General features: G+C 44.1%; 1 protein-coding gene across 2 annotated transcripts in view; it reads right to left on the bottom strand.

Annotated features, from left to right (window-relative positions):
- Positions 1-20955, bottom strand: part of EXTL3 (exostosin like glycosyltransferase 3) — a 65368-nt gene that overhangs the window by 24903 nt on the left and 19510 nt on the right. For both annotated transcript variants that reach the window (XM_082607667.1, XM_082607666.1), the window contains exons 2-3: positions 18156-20784; positions 4754-4881 (exon numbers count right to left, since the gene is read on the bottom strand). In XM_082607667.1, coding sequence (XP_082463793.1) covers positions 4754-4881; positions 18156-20288 — 2261 coding nt within the window. In that variant the 5' untranslated portion in view covers positions 20289-20784. The remainder of the gene's footprint in view (positions 1-4753; positions 4882-18155; positions 20785-20955) is intronic.

The raw sequence follows: 20955 nt of genomic DNA, 5'->3' as shown, positions 1-20955 counted from the left end.
GACAAAAAAGATCAATATCAGACCCAGTGGTGGAATTAAACAATTCTGGGCCAAGATGACAGAGATACGTGGATCCAGGAAGAGACACCTACCTCCCAGTCCACAACCCCATCCCTCCTCACACAGCTTACACTATCACCTTTTTTAAAAATAAAGTTTACTGAGACACAAATCACAGACCATAAAACTCACTTGTTTAAAAGTGTACGACTCACTGGGTTTTAGTATATGCAACCATCACCACTACCTCATTTCAGAATATTTTCATCACCCCAGAAAGAAACTCCATAACCATTAGCAGTCACTCCCCATTTCCCCCCTCCCCATCCCATGGCAACCACTAATCTACTTTCTGTCTCCACAGGTTTGCCTGTTGTGGACATTTCGTATAAATGGACTCATGTGACTAGCTTATTTTACTTAGCCTGTTTTTAAGGTTCACCCATGTTGTAGCAAGTTCACCCTTGAGCTTCATTCCTTTTTGTTGCCAAATAATATTCCATTGTATGCATACACCACGGTTTGTTTATCCATTCATCGGTTGATGGACATTTGGGTTGTTTATACTTCTTTTGTTTTAGTTTTTTTTGACAACTGATTTTTTGGTGTGTGGCAAAATGTATGTAACATAAAATTTACCATTTTAATCATTTTCAAGTGTACAGTTCAGTGGCATTAAGTATATTTACACTGTTGTATGATCATCAATCTCCAGAATTTCTTCACCTTCCAGCCTGAAACTGACCCACTGAACACTAACTCGGCATTCTTGCCTTCCTCCAGCCCCAGGCAGCCACCACCTACCTTCTGTCTCTATGAATCTGACTACTCTGGATGCCTCATATAAGTAGAATCATATTTATACTCATTGACTCTTATAGATACTGCTGCTATGAACATTCATGTACTGCTTTTGTACAGACACGTTTTCAGTTCTCTTGGGTCTCTTTATCTGTCCCTGAAGAACATATCTGTTTCCTTCCTTGCTTCCTTCCTAAGCTGAAGTTTGCCAAGATCCATATTATCTTTTGCCAGAGGGAGAATTTCTATTTATTTATTTATTTAAAATCAAAGTGCAGTTGATTTACAAGTGATTCAGTTATACATATATATATTATTTTTCAGATTCTTTTCCATTATAGGTTATTACAAGATATTGAATATAGTTCCCTGTGCTACAGAGTAGGTCCTCGTTATCTATTTTATATATAGTAGTGTATATCTGTCAATCCCAAATTCCTAATTTATCTCTCTCCCCACTTTCCCCTTTGGTAACCATAAGTTTGTTTTCTATGTCTGTGAGTCTACTTCTCTTTTGTAAGTAAATTCACTTGCATGATTTTTTTAGATTCCACATATAAGTGATGTCACGTTATTTGTCTTTCTCTGTCTGACTTACTTCACTAAGTATGATAATCTCTAGGTCCATCCAGGTTGCAGCAAATGGCATTATTCCATTCTTTTCTCATGGCTGAGTAGTATTCCATCGTATATATATATATACCACAGCTTCTTTATCCATTTGTCTGTTGATGGACACGTAGGTCGCTTCCATGTCTCGGCTACTGTACATAGTGCTGCAGTGAGCATTGGGGTGCATTTATCTTTTTGAAAAGGGGACCCTCCTACACTGTTGCTGGGAATGTAAATTGGTGCAGCCACTATGGAGAACAGTATGGAGGTTCCTTAAAAATCTAATCTGGAAAAGATGAAAACTCTAATTCGAAAACAAAGTTTTTAGATCAAAGGATGCCCAAACAAATGAGAAAAGAGTCAGGGCAATAAAAGTTTTAGAAGTCGAGCCAGAGATAATTCACCAGTCTTATAACCAGAGGCTAAACCTCAAATTTCAAATGACTGTTAGGAGACTCTTACAGCTCAATAATAAAAAGGCAAAGGATCTGAATAGACATTTCTCCAAAGAAGTAAACAGTCACTGAGCACATGAAAAGATACTCAATATCATCAGTCATAAGGCTTCCTATTATTCTCTCACCACTTGGAAATCTGTTGACAAATGGAAAAGATCAAAGATCTTCCTAGGGATTTCCCTGGTGGCGCAGTGGTTAAGAATCCACCTGCCAATGTGGGGGACATGTGTTCAAGCCCTGGTCTGAGAAGATCCCACATGCTGTGGGGCAACTAAGCCCGCGTGCTACAACTACTGAGCCCACACACCACAACTACTGAAGCCTGCATGCCACAACTGCTGAAGCCTGCATGCCTAGAGCCTGTGCTCCACAAGAGAAGCCACCACAATGAGAAGCCTGCACACTGCAACGAAGAGTAGACCCTGCTCGCCGCAACTAGAGAAAGCCCATGTGCAGCAACGAAGGCCCAACGCAGCCAAAAATAAATTAATTTAAAAAAATCTTCCTAAATCAAGAGCCATAGAAGATAGCAAGTGCCAGCTATCTTAATAAGCTTCAAACTCATCAAAGCAGGACCCTTTATCTAATCATTCTTGGGATCTAGAGCTGATTGGCAATTCTCCTGTTAACATCCCATGACTGTTCACAGCTCCCAGTCCTTTAGCATGCTCTAGACTGCATCATGCTGTATCAGAAATACACCACCTTCCCTCTCCTCCCCACCACCACCAATAACGACAACTGTGATGGCAAAAGCCCATTTCTGGAACTATCACATGGCTTCTTTTCCTTTCATAAAAACAAGTAAAGAGAGCTGGCTTCTTACGGTCATGGTACAAAGGAACACACTCCAGTGGGATTTTTATCACTGCTAACAATAGACTCCTGCCTCAATAATATAGTAGGAGGAAGAAGTCAAAGGAAATGAGAGGCTGGGTGAGGGAGAGGAAGAACAGATGTTCTGATTTGTCAGAAATATGTCAAATAATTCTTTATAGATGGACCTAAGACAAATACAGCAATAAAGCCACTGCTCCTTTCATCTGAGCATCTGCACTTATCCACTTAAACCAAAGGAAGCTAGAGGTCAGGCCAGGCTTTCAGTGAATGGAAAAGCACAGAGAAAAAGAGTTCTCCATCCTGGATCTATACTTAATTTTTTTTTTTTTTTTTTTTTTTTGTGGTACGCGGACCTCTCACTGTTGTGGCCTCTCCCCTTGCGGAGCACAGGCTCCGGACGCGCAGGCTCAGCGGCCATGGCTCACGGGCCCAGCCGCTCCGTGGCATGTGGGATCCTCCCAGACCGGGGCACGAACCCGCGTCCCCTGCATCGGCAGGCAGACTCTCAACCACTGCGCCACCAGGGAAGCCCTCTATACTTAATTTGAACAAGATCTCCAAGGATATCTACTCCAGTGCTTCTCAAAATATCTGTGGCAAACAAGTATTGTTCCCCTGGCTTATTCATGCTTTTGTAAAATACAATAAAAATGAATCGCATGGTTTCTTACATATGACACCAAAAGCACAAGCAACCAAAGAGAACACAAGACAAACTGGACTTGATTAAAGTGAAAAGTTTTTGTGCTTTGAAGGACACCATCAGGAAAGTGAAATGACAACCCACAGAATAGGAGAAAGGATCTGTGAATCGTATCTCTGATAAGGGACTTGGATCTAGAATATACAGAGAACTCTTACAACTCAATAATAAAAACACAACCCAAATAACAACGGGCAAAGGATCTCAATAGACGTTTCTTCAAAGAAGATATACAAATTGTTATTAAGCACATGAAAAGATAGCCAATATCATGAGTCATTAGGGAAATGCAAATCAAAACTACATTGAAATACCACTTCACACCCAGTAGGAGGGCTATAAATAAAAAAAATGGAAAATAACAAGTGTTGACAAGGATGTGGAGAAAATGGAACCCTTATTCACTGCTGCTACAATATAAAATGGTGCAGCCACTTTGGAAAACAGGAGCGTCGTTCCTCAAAATGTTAAACGAAGAGATACTATATGATCCAGCAATTCCACTCCAAGGTATATGTCTAAGAGAAGGGAGATGTTCATATACAAACTTGTACATGAATGTTCACAGCAGCACTAATCACAAAAGCCAAGGAGTAGAAACAACCCAAATGTCCATCAACGGATAAATGGACAAACAAAATGTGTTCATCCATACAAGATGGACGAACCTTGAAAACACTATGTTAAGTGGAAGAAACCCGTTACCAAGAGCACATATTATGTGGTCCCATGTATATGGAATGTCTGTAAAAGGCAAATTTACAGAGAAACAAAGTACATTAATGGTTGCCAAGGTCTCAGAGGAGTTGGAGAAAAATGGGGAATGATTGCTAATGGGTACAGGATTTCTTTTGGGGGTAATGAAGATTTCTAAACTAGATTATGGTGATGGTTGCACAACTCTGTAAATATACTAAAAACCACTGAATGGTACACTTAAATGAGTGAACTGTATGATGTATGAATTATACTCAATAAATGTTACCCAAAACATGAATTACAAGAAAAAAGTTCACACTTGGATGTCATGGTAAATATCAAAGCATTTTAAAGTTTCTAAATGCCTACTCTCAATTTTTGTACTTACCTCACTGTGGACAGGTAATCAACTGTTCATGGGCCGGCGTACCAGTCCAGGACACACTCTGAGTGGCCCTGATCTACTCCATTCTCTCACCTGTACTGTTCCCTCAAAGTGGGATATTTAAGCCCAATAAGATGTCTCAGTTACTAGCAGCTATGAAATTCCTTTGGCTGCCTTATCCAGGTTTTGAGTTAGGAGTTAGTTTCCTGTCACTTGCAAACAAAAGTGTTTCAAGATTGAAAATCAGCTCCTCACCGAAAGCCAAACATGATTTCATCGTGGCGGAGGTGAGCGTCATCATCGATAGACAGGATGGCCTCTGTCTCGATTTCATTCCAGGGCAGGAATCGATTGTTCAAACTGTTCTTCTCAGTACGGACCACCTGTAAAGAGGAAGGAAAAGCACGTAACGGTCAAGACTGCATCATTCAATGCAAAAGCAAAACTGCCTTTAGGTCAAAGCAGACTGTGGCTCAACATCCTGAATAATTTCGCCTGCTTACCTACCACTTGTAAAATCTAGCATATGCCTTTTCGGAACAGAAATTGCCTCATACTTCAGCAAATGTATAAAGATTTCACATTTTAAGCTGTATTCATTTGCTAACTAATTTTTCTGTGAAACAAGCTAAAGCTGAGGATTATTTTACATATGCAATCCACACAGTATAGGGAAATTAAAATAAGTTTCCCAAGAGAACACAAGGTGGCACAGTAGAACTGAGATGATGATTCTCAGCCCTGGAATCCCCTTTAACACCAAACTCAGAACTCCCTTGAGTCTATGTCATTTCTGACCCCCAATTTTAAGGCCTTGCTTTTTGGTATAAAAGAACAAAGGACAGTCCATCCGGTTGAGGTTAATTACTTCTTACTTCACTTTTCCAATTCCTACCTGCAACACTGAGTACACTTACAAGAGGTTTTTCTTTCAAGGTGCACCTGATCAAGTAAAACAGCTTTTGTGTCCAAAGAAATTCCCAATTCAAAGACTCTCTATCCAAAATGACCCACTATGAAAAGCAGTGATTTCTTCACAAAACAAAGATTAGTGCCCAAATGGTAGAACTACATTATGATTTTTAAAATTATTTTTTAAAATAAGCATAGTTTACTACAACATAGGTAGTAGCTTTATTATTCACCTTGTCCCTGATAACTCAAATAAACGAGGATGAACATACTCAGTACTTTGATAGCTCATTTTATTTTTATGGTTTCTATACCTAATTAATCCAGCTAATGAGGAACCATCATTTTATTCTCAAAAACCAGAAACAAAGAGAACTTCTTGAGCAATCACCTTTTTGGAAAGCCAAGAAGGGTCATCTTACTTTTAACAAAACACTTTACTTGTGATGAGGCTAACCTCCACGTAGCATAAGGAATGTAATCTTATCCAGAGTCTAAAAGTTCATGAATGGTTTCAAAGCTACTCCCACGACCTCATGAGTACCGTCCCTTCAGCTTAAAATACTCTTTCTCCTATTCCTCTACAATTATTCTCCCCCTGGAGACCCAGTTCAGATGCCTCCTGTCACTCCCCAGCCTTGTCAAAAGTAATCACTTCTGTGTTCTTAAGGCAGAGTCGTCATGTTTCAATTAATTCATTCTAGCACACTTAGAATCCAATTAGTTCAGAGCCAGAAGGGGCCTTGGAGAACAGTCAACTTTCACTTCACACGTGGACGACGGGCAACTGGCAGAGCTAGACTCTAACTAATAACCCCAACTCCAGCTCAGTGCTTCTCTGCTAAACCTCGATTAAGTTCATAAATCTCATCCAACGAAAGCCCCATGGAAAATGTATTATTAATTTGTGTACCATCAAGAAATAAAAATGCTGCCAAACAAGAGAGATGTGAAATAGTTTATCATTTAGAATGTTTAATAAAGAGCTTTTTTAAACTTTGCCTCAGTTCTGGAGGAGTTCCTACCAAGACAAGGAAAAATCTGTAATGGATTTGCTACTACAGAGAGCCAAGCAATAGGCAGAGAAACCCATCTTGCCCTGCAGCACTTTTTTTTTTTTTTTTTTTTTTTTTTGCAGTACGCGGGCCTCTCACCGTTGTGGCCTCTCCCGTTGTGGAGCACAGGCTCCAGATGCGCAGGCTCAGCGGCCATGGCTCACGGGCCCAGCCGCTCCGCGGCATGTGGGATCCTCACGGACCGGGGCACGAACCCATGTCCCCTGCATCGGCAGGCGGACTCTCAACCACTGCGCCACCAGGGCAGCCCTGCCCTGCAGCACTTTTGACCAATATAAAAATCCCTGAGCTTGTAGCCCAGACCTCCCAAGCTCGGGTTCAGCAGTGACAGAACACAGGCACTGAACCCTGGGTCAGGAAACAGAGAGGAGCAAGAAGGCGGAGAAGGCCACGTGCTCACCGCGGTATCCGCCCGGCTCTACCCCAGGGAGTGGGAGGGTGGCCAGAAGTAGCCGAAGACAAATGCCAACCTTGGTGATGGTAAAATGCTGTCTATCTTAGGAAACACCCAATTTCAGAGATGTGGAAATGTAAACTAACGCCCACCCCAGAATCAGCAGACTACGGCAGCTGTTCACTCGAACGCTTGCCCCACAAGCTTCCCTCGGGTCATTCATGTGACTGTCCCAATGTGCCCAGCATTCACTGAACACAGACCTGCAACGCTGCCAGTTCAGGTGAGTAGAGCTGTCCCTCAGCTCTACCAGGGAATACACATAGCTTAAAATGAGAAAGAAAATCAGTGAAACATCCAATTCTTGAATATTCCATTGTAGATGACCAATTTTGTGAGTTAACCACCAGGAGGATTACCTATAGCACAATTAACAACCCATGGACATAGTACAGAGCTCCAGTACTCAAAATATAATCCAAAGACCAGCGACACGGGCATCATCTGGGACTCTGCGAGAAATGCAGCCCTCCCTAAACCTCCCAAGTCAGGACCGACCTGCATTTTAACAAGATCCCCGAGTCCTATGCACATTAAATTTTGAGAGGCGCTGGTACAGAGGAAAAAGCATGGCTTTGAAGTCAACCAGAAAAACTTGCGTTCAGATTCCAATTCTACCACTTGTCATGTGTACGAACGTAAGAAAGCAACCTCTCTGCTAAATCGTCACGGCACCATGTTGTGTGCAAAAATGCAAGTTGTTTATCAGCCAAACTTGACAAGCCTACAAAAAACCTCTTAGTCTAAAAACAAGATACAAGGGCTTCCCAGGTGGCGCAGTGGTTAAGAATCCACCTGCCAGTGCAGGGAACACGGGTTCGAGCCCTGGTCCAGGAAGATCCCACATACCGCAGAGAAACTAAGCCTGTGCACCACAACTACTGAGCCTGCGCTCTAGAGCCCGTGAGCCACAACTACTGAGCCCTTGTGACACAACTCCTGAAGCCCGTGTGCCTAGGGCCCGTGCTCCGAAACAAGAGAAGCCACTGCAACGAGAAGGCTGCGCACCGCGACCGAGAGTAGCCCTGATCGCCACAACTAAAGAAAGCCCGTGTGCAGCAACGAAGAACCAACACAGCCCAAAATAAATAAATAAAATAAATAAATTTCTAAATAAATAAAAACAAGAAACAACAATTAAAAACTAACATGATCATGATTTGATACCTAGAACATAGCCAAACTTTTTGTCTAATTACATAGTAAATCCAATCAAGAGGACCTGCTTGTCCTTTGGAAGACTTAGAGCTGAAGGACTCATATCAAATACGTGTTGGCCTAGATTTCACATGCAGCTTTTCTGAGAAAGTCTATTAAAGTCCATTAAGGGGCAGGTCCATTAAGAACAAGTCTTCTGAATTCCAGGAATACACGACATGTACCATCATCTCTGCTCATCCTGGCACAACGCCTCTGGGATGACAGTAAGATCCCCAGGATTAGGGAACTGAAACAACAGCCATCAGAATAACAGAAGAACTTTTAAGGATTCAGAGAAACACAAGGTCAAGTACAGCAGCAGCTTACTTGTGGTTAGCTCACAAACAACTGTGGTCAGTAGGTCTGCTTTAAGGATTCGGAGTGGTGGTTCTCAGCTAGGAGCGATTTTGCCCCCCAAGAGACATTTGACAATATCTGTGGACATTGTTGGTTGTCACAACTTGGGGGGCCGGGGGGAGTTTCTTGCATGTAGTGGGCGGAGGCCAGGGATGCTGCTAGATCCTACAGTGCACAGGACGGCCCCCTGCAACAGAATTATCCAGCCCAAATGTTACTGTGCCACTGTTGAGACACCCTGATTTAGAGTCAACCACCAGGAGACAGTGAAGCAAATTCTGAATAAATGTAACTCGTAATTTGAGCACAATCACCTTTTCCCCATAAACCAAAAGAGATTTCCACCTTACAAAGTTTGCAAATACAAACTAAAATTAAAGGGTGAGGGGAGTAAAAGCTTTCTTCTACCAAATTTGCTTCAGAGCTATAGTGCTTAATGGCTAGACAAAAGCCAAGCAAACCAACCGTTAGCATTTCTGGCAGCAAGATCAGAACAACAAAAAGATTCCAATATTTGTAATGCAGACATGCAGATCAGCATTGGCCTCTAAGGATCTGAGAAAGGATCTGAGAAAAGGCAGATCTGAGAAACGGCAGATCAAATGTGAAAGAAATGAGTCAACCAGAAGTAGTATGTCACATTTAGGAAATATTCTCATTTTTGTTGATGTTATTTTGTTTTTTTCCAAATTAAAACAACACTCCCCCCTCCCTCAACAGTGGCTATTTCTTTCGTGCCTTACGATTATAGCTTAGTAACTTGTGAATTTGAAGACTGACCTTCAAGTTACTGATTTAAATACTGGCACGACACTGACTAGAATGTATAGAGCAGTGCCGGGCATGCAGCAGATGTTCAACAAGTGTTTTATAAATGACTGAATCAACGAAGAAACAGGAAATAGGACCTAATTTGGCCCTGTCCATCCTATTTTCAGAATACAGAATAAAGACTTGAGAAGTTTATATATCAAAACTATAAACACTGGATATACTGAAACCTCTCAGTATCTAATCTAGTTTTCTATAGCAAAAAAATCCATCAGCCTACAACAGGCCAGAAGCGGTGCTCACTAACGCTCATTTTTCCTGTTCCACACACAACACTCCCTGATGATGTCTCCCTAGTTCTCTGTTCACCATCATTCATGAAGGCGCCCTTCTTTTCATCAGCAGCGGAACAGTCCAACAAGCACCGCCTAGAACCCTACCGTGTGCAAATGTATAAAGCGTATGCACGATCAAAAATCAATCAGGGCTCCCCTGGTGGCGCAGTGGTTGAGAGTCCGCCTGCCGATGCAGGGGACACGGGTTCGTGCCCCGGTCCGGGAGGATCCCGCATGCCGCGGAGGGGCTGGGCCCGTGAGCCATGGCCGCTGAGCCTGCGCGTCCGGAGCCTGTGCTCCGCAACGGGAGAGGCCACAGCAGTGAGAGGCCCGCGTACCGGAAAAAAAAAAAAAAAATCAATCAGTATCTTCAATTAACACTCAGCCTGGTTCTTGAGGAATTCTGGAATTTATGAATAATACAAGAACTGCTACTCGAATAGGGTCCTTTCTCCTAGTGTGTTAACCAGGCATTTGGTTTCTAAATCCGGGCAGAATCAGCAAATCCACATTAATTAGCCAAGTATCAATTCACATCATAAGTATTTAATTAGCTACCATGATAAGTCTGAGTCCCAATTAATAGCAAGTATCTCAATATCTAAGGGATGAAAATGTAAGTAGTTATTGCTATTTACAAGGAACAATGGAACATCTCAACAATTTAGTGTGAAAGTTGCTCAAGTGAAGCAAAATAATGAACCTGGATTCAAGTGGGAGAACTACCTAAACATGGAATCTTTTGGAAAGCAGCTCATGACGAGCCATAGGCAGGTCTCTGAAGTTGGTAGGAAAGAAAAATAGGACATGAAGAGATTAAGTGAAGCAACCTAAGTCATACAGCAGATCAAGAGCAGAGAACACTAAGAAGTAGAACATTACCTGAGAAGTAGTAAAATTTGAAAATGTACGTGGACACTATAAAGCACCATACAAACACATAATGCCACCTACTAAATTCATCAACTTAAATACATGTATAATGTTGTTCCTTTTCTCTTTAAGATCAAATTTTGCCCAGCCAAACCCAACAATCTCCAACAATACATGCATGTGCATAGTACACTTCTGTAATGAATCCATTTCTGAGAATGAACTTTATGTCAAGCCATCCTACAGGCAATAAAGGTAAACAACAACTAACTTTTGTCCTCCATCCTCCCCTTTTCCTCTAACTTGAAAAAGTAACCCATCATAGGGCTCAGGAAGCAAGAAAATGAGGTCCAAGAGGAACCACATGGTCATGTGTACCTACTTGTGAGGACCCATGTGAAACAGAGCTTGAGGTGACTGGGTGGAGAGTTAGCAACAGAAAAGACAACTGAAAAAGAAGCAGCACCAAAACTTGTTGATTTTTCAAGGAGCTCATTCATTCAATAAACAGAGTGGTAGGGGCAAAAAACTGGGAAATGCAAAGAAGGAAGGAAAAGGAATAAGAAGGCAACACAGCAAACTGGTTTTCCATTTATAACTTTAAATTTGAGTCTAATGCACTATAAAACAAAACCAGTATATGTTTTAGGTTATGAGATAAGACTGTCTCAACTTATAAGAGAAAAGGTTGCCAATGATCCCTGTGAAACGTAGGTAAAACAGCATAGGTTACAGGTTCACCACCAAATGAGAGAATGCATATAAACAGCATGACATAGTGCCTACCTAGCACATTGAAAATGCTCAAAAAATGTTAGCAATTACATGAGATTAGTAAAACCTCTTCCTACTTCAATTTGTAAAATATATATACTATGTATCTATGTATGTATGAGTGTGTGTGTGTATGTATATACACACACACACACGCTGTGCCTTTCCAAGAAACTTAGATTTGGTGAAAAAAGAAAAATATGCACTGAACTAGGAATTAATACCTAAGTTCTAATTTAGGTATTAATTAGTCAAGTGACCTAAAGCAATAAAATTCTCTGTCTCAGATCCCTTACTTTGAATTCGTAAAAAAGAGTACATATAAACTAAGAGGGGGGACATTATCTAAAGAACTGATTTACTGCAGTTAGCAAATCATTTATGCAACATGACTTTTCAGCAATTCCTTTATATCACACATCTATAATATTTGCTATTAATTTCTGATTTCTGGTAACTTATATAATTCTTCACAGCCATAGCCCATTCTCAAACAGAAAAAGAGAGCTATAACTGTAGCCACCTGATTATTAAGTAAAATACTGTAAACAAACAAACAAACAAAAAAACCCCAGGGCTTCCCTGGGGGCGCAGCGGTTAAGAATCCGCCTGCCAATGCAGGGGACACGGGTTCGAGCCCTGGTCCAGGAAGATCCCACATGCCGCAGAGCAACTAAGCCTGTGCACCACAACTACTGAGCCTGAGCTCTAGAGCCCGCGAGCCACAACCACTGAAGCCCATGAGCCTAGAGCCCGTGCTCTGCAACAAGAGAAGCCACCGCAATGAGAAGCCTGAGCACCAATGAAGAGTAGCCCCTGCTCTCCGCCACTAGAGAAAGCCCGTGCACAGCAATGAAGACTCAACGCAGCCAAAAATAAATAAATTAAATTTAAAAAATTTTAAAACCCAGACATACCAATACCTGGTGAATTCACCAGACTTTGTACAATCTTGGACCTAGAGAAACTGGACAAGGTTTTTCCTGTTAGCTTTGCCTAAAAATCACAAATTTAGAAAATTAGTATCTGACACATTCAAGTAATATTTTTAAAAGTAGAGTGGGCACAGACAAAAAAAAATAAAACGTATCAACTTTCTAAAGAATAAGGCTTTAGAATTATCTCTACTCTTGCCTGAGGTCCAGCCAGAAATAAAGCCTTTAACTGCCCGGCTGGCAGAGGCCCAAGCCTGAGTCTTAATGACTGAGCTGACGACACAGACAATCTCTCTTCCAGTCTTCCTTAGTAGACTACTGGGGCCACAGTACTAAAATAACTACGCTGGCATGACATTACGTTCCCAAAACAGAACTCTCCTTGTTCAATTCTAGTATCAAGGGCTGGGAAAGAGGGAAAAGGGCTAAAAAAAAATCACCTCGTATCTCTACAGTTTTCATTTTGGAAACATGGCACATTCTGGCCTCACCTCCAGAGACCTCAGAGTCTCCCAGAGCGGCGTGACAGCTTATCTCTGAATCACCACCTCCACCACGACTGCCCCGTCCAAGCCGCTGGCACCCCTCACCTGGGCTACTGCAATAGCCTTTGAACTGTTCCTGCTCTTTTCCCCACGGTCGCACACATACCATATTTCTCCCTGCTCAAAACCCTCTGCTGGCACCCTCACGCGCTGAGAATAAAAGCTGGAATCCTTACCGTGGTCTACATGTGCTGGCCTCTGCCTCCTCTGACCTGCTCAAGCTCTCCACTCGATCCACCCCCAATACACTGGGTCCTCCTGCCATGTCCTAAACCCAACAAGCCTCTTGCACCTACCGTTCTCTGTATATTCCTCCAGAATGTACGTGGTCCATTCTCTCACATCCTTCAGGCTTCTGCTCAAACATCACCTCTTCAAAAAGGCCCTCCCAGGCTCCCTGTGTAAATGAGCTGTACCCTTTACAAAGAGAACTAGAAATTAAGAATCAAGGGCCTGGCTGTCACAAGACTGAGAAAGAAGTGAGTACGTAGCGTAGAGATGGGCAATGTTTTGAGTGGGCAAGACTACACTGTGAGTGACAACGTCCCCTTCGTAACAGCCCACGTGTTAAAACTCCAAAAGGACAGATGTTCACGTCTCATTTCCAGTCAACGCTCCAGCAAGGCCACCCTATTTAGTACAATTTTCTAGACTATAAAGCAGAGTGAAGAAGATGTGTTAACTGGTCGGAATAAAGTAATACCTTGAACCAAAATTCTGGGCGGGGCCATGTATCCAAAAAGAGACCACCTGGAGGCTCCTGTTTCCAGGATGGCTGGAAAAGCCCCACCCAGACCCAGCCTCCTGTAGATGGTAACGTAAACTCTGGACAAAAATACCAAAAAAGCATTACCTGAAAGCACTAGATAGGGAACAGAAGGCAACAAATTGTGAAGGCGAGCTGAAATGTAGGAAGGAATTACTGACACGGGGAGACTCACCATTGCTTCTGCCCTGGGAGGACGCCGAAGTCGGTACCATGCAAGACAGCTTAAACTCGCATACAACACCCAAGTCTTTCTGGCCTGAAGAATGAGGAAAAGAGTCTGGGGCAACCACAGCCCCTGGAAGAAAGGAGATTCCAGCATGGAGAGAGCCAGATAGGGGGAGCTCCATGTACTGTGTATAAACTGCCCAGTCTCTGGGCCACCCCTGAACCATGCATGCTTGGCGCTGTTTGCAAGCAGACCACCTAAAAACAAAAGGGCTGAACTAACATTTGCGTTGCCACTCGAGAGAGAACGTGCAGTCTGAGTCCAACCAAATTAACTGCCTGCTAAAACTAAAATCTCAACACTTTTCAGAGAAATAAAACAAAATCCACAGTCTTCAGAACATTCACAATGTTTAATACAAAACTGTTGGATGTGATGTACAAAGAATCAGAAAAACAAGACCCAGTCCTCAGGAAAAAAGAAACTCAATTACAGCAAATACTCAAACGACCCATATGTTGGAATTAGCAGACTAAGATGTTAAAGTAGCTATCGTAACTGTGCTCAATGAAGGAAAGCATACTCAGAATGGGAAAAAAACAAAAACAAAACAGGAAATCTCAGCAGAGAAACAAACTGTTATTCTTAAAAACATGGAAATTCTGGAACTGGAAAATATAGTATCTGAAATTTAAAACTGACTCAATGAGCTTAAGAGCAGTGTAGACACAAGTCAGTAAACTTGATGACAGATCAACAGAAATTGTCAAAGATAAAAAAGATTTTTAAAAAATGAACAGAGCCACTGAAGACTGTGGGACATCAAAATGTCTAATATACATAGAACGGAGTCCCCAAGAAAAGGAAGGCAGGAATGGGACAGAAAAATATCTGAACAAATACTGAATAAAAATTCCCTAAAATATGATTTAAAAAAACATACATTACTAGACTCAAGAGGCTTAGTGAACCCCAATCAAAACACAAGTCAAAGAAAACCATGCAGAGGCATATCACAGTCAAACTGCTGAAAACCAAATTTAAAGAAAAAGTCTTGAAAGCAGCCAGAGAAAAATAACACATTACATACAGGGAAACAAACATTTGAGAAATCACTGACATATCATTTCAAAGAATGGAGGCCTGGAAACAAGGGAAAATCTTTAAGATGCATGAAAGTGGTGGCCTCCCCACCTAGTAGGGAGTTTTTCAAAAGACAGCCTTCAAAACTCCCGGCACATGGGCTTCCCTGGTGGCGCAGTGGTTGAGAGTCTGCCTGCCGATGCAGGGGACACGGGTTCGTGTCCCGGTCCAGGAAGATCCCACATGCCGCGGAGCGGCTGGGCCGCTGAGCCTGCGCGTCCGGAGTCTGTGCTCCGCAACGGGAGAGGCCACGGCGGTGACAGGCCCACGTACCGCCAAAAAAAAAAAAAAAAAAAAAACTCCCGGCACAACGCTACCCTCCATCTGACTTCCATTAAACAAACGTTCATGTCTTCTGTTCCAGGAGCTAAGGAACCTGATTCGACTATTCAGAAAACAGGCAAGAGACGGCGAGAGAGCAGCCGTGCCACACCATTCAGGTGAGAGACCCCTGCAGCTGGTGGCACATACCCCATCTCCCTGGGGGCAGTGCTGTCACCACGCCCAGGCCCTACCCCATGTGAGCTGAAATTCTCTTTACATAAAAAAGCATTTGGGGCAGGAGGGTGGCCCTGAAGATCACATTTACTCTAAGCCAGACCCAGGTAGTTTCCCCTTTGTTATGTAAGTAATAGAAAAGAATGAGGGATTTTAACATATTAACCCCAGCAGGTACCCCCAAGACAACCCCTCTTTCCTTACACAAACAGCTAGCTATCATGCCCACTGTGCTGCCGGCACCCTAAGCAGAATTGAAGCACAAACTGCCCAGGATTTTCAGAAATGGCATGTAGGTTCCTGGGTTGATTCTTTTAGCCAAAATGCTCATTTCAAATCATTTTCCCTGAAGGACTGGAATCGGACAGACTGCCTGGGAACCACTCTGCTGCTAACTTTACAAAGATCTGTTAACTGTAACATAATGGATAGGTCAGGTCTTCACCCTCGGTGGACAATCCACTCTGAGATGCTTCATAACAGTGCCATTCTCCCACAGGGGAGAGCTGCCAGTCCCTTGTAGCCCTGATACCTGGGTAGTGTTGACTCTATGCCCAAGAGGTTGACAATTCAACTGCTGCCCAAAAAAAACTGCCTCTCTTAAATAGAAAACAGTCCAAATATTTAGAGAATGGAGTGAAACTGTCCAGCTTGAAAGCGTTTTTTCTTTTTCAGAAGAACCTGAAAAAAATGTGTATATGAACAAGCTATTCAAAATCAGCCCCCCATTTGGAAAGTCTCTGGCATTTTCTGACTAGGCATTGTATTGTTGCAATGAGCTACCCAGTAATCAAAGAGGACTACTTATTTCCCACCAGAGTTAAAAGGAAGGATTAGTTCTGGTAAGTTCTCGGACGAATTTCAGTCGCTGTTAACTGTGGTGGCATCAGCTTCTCTACATTCCTATCAAATTCAAAGAAAACTCAGGAAAACGGAAAACAAAGGCTGCTTTATTATTCTATTTGAGCAGCATCTACCTTTCACAGAACAATTTTTTTAAAAAATTTCAATGACATTCAAAAAGTTGTAACTAAGAAAATAAGTGAAATGTATTTGGGAAGACGTCAATAAAAAAAAATCTCCCCGTTCAGCACTTTCTTAATATACACGATAAATTCTGGGATCAAAAGTTTGTAGAGGGCTTCCCTGGTGGCGCAGCGGTTGAGAGTCCGCCTGCCGATGCAGGGGACACGGGTTCGTGCCCCGGTCCGGGAAGAACCCACGTGCCATGGAGCGGCTGGGCCCGTGGGCCATGGCCGCTGAGCCTGCGCGTCTGGAGCCTGTGCTCCGCAGCAGGAGAGGCCACAGCAGTGAGAGGCCCGCGTACCGCAAAAAAAAAAAGTTTGTAGAACCCTACAGTCTTTGAATAGCCTCAGATTATAAATTCAATTAAGTAAAATACAAGAAAAGATTAGCAGCAGTAGTAAGAGAGTAGCAGGATTCCTAAGAAAGAAAATTTAAAACAAAGATTTGTACAAGAGAAGAGAAAGTGGTAACAGTTATGACACAAGGGAAATTATACAGCAGATACAAAAAGGCTTCATCAGTGAAGTGAGTCCTTAACAGAAGCAGAACATCCATGCTGCCCTCCATCTCCTTTGACAGGAAGGAATAAGTAGGAATCAAATAATTTTGGGGCACCTTTCTAGATCCCTTACTTGTACTATCTTAGATTCCTCTTTAATCCTGAAGTCAAAGGAGTTAATTAACTTACCAAAGATGACAAAATGACTACTTAATCCCAGGTCTATATCACTCCAAAATGCATACTTTTCCATTATACCATGATGCTGCTTAGAAAATATTTCACATGAATTAGTTCCTTAATGAAATAAATTTTTTAAAAACCGGTGTAGCCTGAACATTCCTCTTCTAGGCAAATTCTTCCTAAATATTACACTAATTTTCTTAAGCAAGCTTCTAGCAAGATGGCCCATCAGACCTTTGCCCTTCTGTGCTACCTTTTTCTGGAAAGTACCTAAGCTGCAGGGTAAGTAGTTGCCAGGTGGCTTCAGATTTGCTCTAAGGCCTCACATTTAAGAGAAATGGGTCATCTCCCTCTAGACTGACAAGTTTACATCAGAAGGTGGATAAACAAAGTACTCAGAACTAAAGCTCTACCCTGCATATTTGGCTGTTATTTTTCCTGTAAAATACAGCATCCTAACCATAACAGATGGAGTAAAGAATGAGAAAGAACCTGCAAGCGACTACAGAAAAGGTTCAGGACCTCCAGCTCCAAAAATATCAAACCCCGATGCCAGTCTCCCAGAGGACTTGAATCCGATCCTGTGAAATGAAACAGGTCTCCTTCCTAAATCCTTTGGGAGGTGATTAAAACCAGAGCTTCTGGAATCAGACACACTAAGACTCAGCTCTTCCATGATTGCTAATCATGACCTTGGGCAAAATAATTAACCTCTCTAAGCCGCAGTTTCCACAGACTTAAAATGAAGAAACCATACTAGTTCATTACATAAGTTCCACAAATGCTAAATTATAGTGCCTAGACTATGAGTGCTTCTTAAATGTTAGCTTTTCATCATCATTCTCATTATCAACAGCTTTGTGATGACACAGAATAAGTCCACGAGGTCAATGACAGGGTTTTGTAAACCTTCACGGGGCCAGTTTCGGTACTGGAGCGTCTTCGAAGATTTCTGAAGTAAGTAGCAGAGAGGGAACTGGCAAGGCCTGAAAGGAATGAAATAGAAGCAAGGAGAAAATTTCATGGGGAAAGAATCTGTATAGGTTTTTTTAAAAAAAAAAAAAAAGCACGTTTATGGAAAAGAGATTAAGAATGAATTCCTCTCTCATGCAGTAAAACCAAAGGCTCATGCTTCTATTACCATGATGGGGACGCCAATGTCAGGCCACAGGAGGTCCTCTGAGGGCAGCCTGGGAGAATTCCACACCACCACGACCTTGTTCAGGTAAGGGAGGCCGTTCAGCCTCTCGAGCGAGTTCATGAGCACCTCCTCCCGCTCGTAGGTCAGCATCACCACCGTGAACTGCTCCCGCGGCACGTTGCCGCCCAGCGAGGCCTGGAACTCCTTGCCGGAGCCCCCGGCCCCGCCACCGATAGGCCGAAAGCCAGTCCCGGAGCCCAAGAATTTGGCCTCTGAGGGCAGCACTGGGTCAAACGGTGTGTGGGGGAAAAGATGGAAAGGTCCCGGCGCAGAGTTCCAGCTGCGATAGAAGTCCGTGACGGTCAAGGTGAAGTTGCGGAGGTACTTGGGGGAGGCGTAGGGCGGCTCCGTCTCCACGGGCCCCAGGTCCAAGTCCCCGTTGTCGGCCATGTTGGGGTCGGTGCCGGCTGCCTTGCCTGAGCGATGGGGGATCTCGGCCGCCGCCTCTTCCCGGATGGGAGCGGCTGGGATCTGGATGCGAGTCCTAATCACAGCCAGCACGGTACTGAAAATACTGTCCGCGGTGGAGAAGTAAGTCTCCCAGAGGAAGCGGCCTTGCCGCCTCATGGCCAGGAGGTCGCTGTCCGAGAGGCCCCGTAGTAGGAAGTGGACCTCGGTCACGCGCGGCTTGGGCACCAGCAAGGCGGCCTCGCTCCACTGCAGCACGTCCTGGTAAGGAAGCTGCACGTGCTCCCCCAGCACAACTGGGACAGCACCGACCTCCAGGGCTTCGAAGAGCCGCGTGGCACAGCCAGAGGAAATAACCAAGCGAGGGTCCCCGGGAGTGATAATGAGGGCAAAGGTGGAGAGCTTCAGTAACTCTAAGCGGTCTTCCCGCTCCCCACACAGCGCCCACTCAGTAGGCAGACTGGGTTTAGGCTGGTTTTTGCAGGTGAATTCTACCAGGACCTGATCTAGTTTGCTGTCCTGCACTGCCTTGAGGGTGGCGATGATACGATCATCGTAGTCGGCTGGAGGGTCACCCTCCATCTCCTCCTCAAAGGAGCGGGCCTCCTGAAGGCTGGATCTCAGCGACTCGATCTTCTCACCCTGGAAGGTGAAGAGATATTTCCGCTTCACCGGCACCTGTGGTGGGATGTCCATGAAGTTGGGCTCTGACATGGCGTGGACTAGCGGCGACACCACCAAGTCAAAGCCGGGCCGGTACTGGGCAGCATAGAAGGTGGACTGGGCCACCATGGCCCGGCCCGTACTGACATTGTACAGTAAATTCTGGGTGTCCGACTTCCGAGACAGATTGATGATGACGTGGTTGTGTCCGTCTGTCCGCCAGTGTGGTAGGGAGTACAGCTGCTTCTCCAGGTCAGCAGGCCGCAGCACTCCTGGCTCCTGCATTTCCCCCACTAGGATCACATAAAGGCAGGCAATATCTGCATTTTCCGTAACATAAACGTTGGCTCGTGCTGTGGCCTGAAAAGCCTGCTTGACCAAGGGATCCAGGTAGCTGCCAAAGGCAAACTGGTCACTGTCATAAACATAGACCGGGAAACCAGAGGTGAGAGGGCAATGAGAATAATCAAAACAGTTGTGCAGCCGGCAGCTCCGCAGGGCCTTTGGGGGAGGGAGGCCGATATCGTCCTTCTCTGGGAGGAGTCGGATGGGCAGAGAGAGTTTGGGCTGGTTTTGGGCCATCAGCTCTTTGTAAGAGTGCTCGGTCTGGCTGATGACGTTCTTGAGCTGAAGCAGGTCCTGCTTGGCATTCTCAATGCTCTTCTTACAGGCCTCGATCTTCAGGTTCAGCTTGGCGATTTCACTGTTCAGCTCTTGCCGCTTGGCTTCCAGCTGCAACAGCTCTTCACTTACGGACTCTCGAATGCGGCAGAGATCCAGCACGTGCTTCACCTCGCAGAGCTCGTTACCAGCCCGTGGGCCAAAGATCCGCTTGCCGGCCTCATCCGCTTCGTCCAGGGTGGTGAGATAATAGTGGGCGATTAGGGGGAAGAACACCAGGATGATGAACAGCGTGAAGCTGAGCCACGTGAGCCGGATGCGGTTGGACCACCGCAGCACGCAGGTCTGACCTCCGTTGCCCACGCCCCCATTCCGCAACATGGTGTAGCCCGTCGTGAGTTCCTCTGTGGCTCCTGCCCCTGCGGGTCACGTTGGGTCACTCGCCATAACCACGAGTCGCTGTCAGACGAGACGCAACCTCCTCTCACCCCCGTGTTTCCGAAAGAGTTAGTGCGCTCCCTGGACAAGGCACCAAATAGAACGGAAATTTCATTTTCCTCAGCTGAGACTGAAATGGTCTCTGACCCTACTCCAGCAGATTTTAAGTTCTGATTGTTGACCAAAGAACAGGTCCTTAATCTTTATCAAATAGTAAAAGGTACCACATTGTTGATGAGATGAAAGGGAAGAGGCCCCTGATGGTGGAACCCAGGAAAGATACCCAGGAATCAGCTTGACTTTGTCAACTGCCATAGCTCTCGTTCCTTGGTTTTGCTGACCAACATATATGCATAGTTACTATTCAAAGTTATAAAGTAGCTGGTTAGAACAGAAATAAATGCCAGCCTCTCAACAGTGTCATTGCCAACAATCAGGCCTGCAAAGGAAAGAGAAGCACGTCAGTCTTGAAGACATTATGTTCAACAAGCCTGCTCTCCCCCTGTTAACTTTCTGGAAAATGCTTAAATCTTATAAGATGGAACAATGGTTGATCACTGGTGTGTGTCTCACATAACATTTTAAGTCCAATGTAGGTTTTGTTTGGTAT

The sequence above is a fragment of the Mesoplodon mirus genome, assembly GCF_964341445.2.
Source record: "Mesoplodon mirus genome assembly, chromosome: 1".
In the NCBI taxonomy this organism is placed as follows: Eukaryota; Metazoa; Chordata; class Mammalia; order Artiodactyla; family Ziphiidae; genus Mesoplodon; species Mesoplodon mirus.
This window is presented reverse-complemented; position numbering and strand designations above follow the sequence as displayed.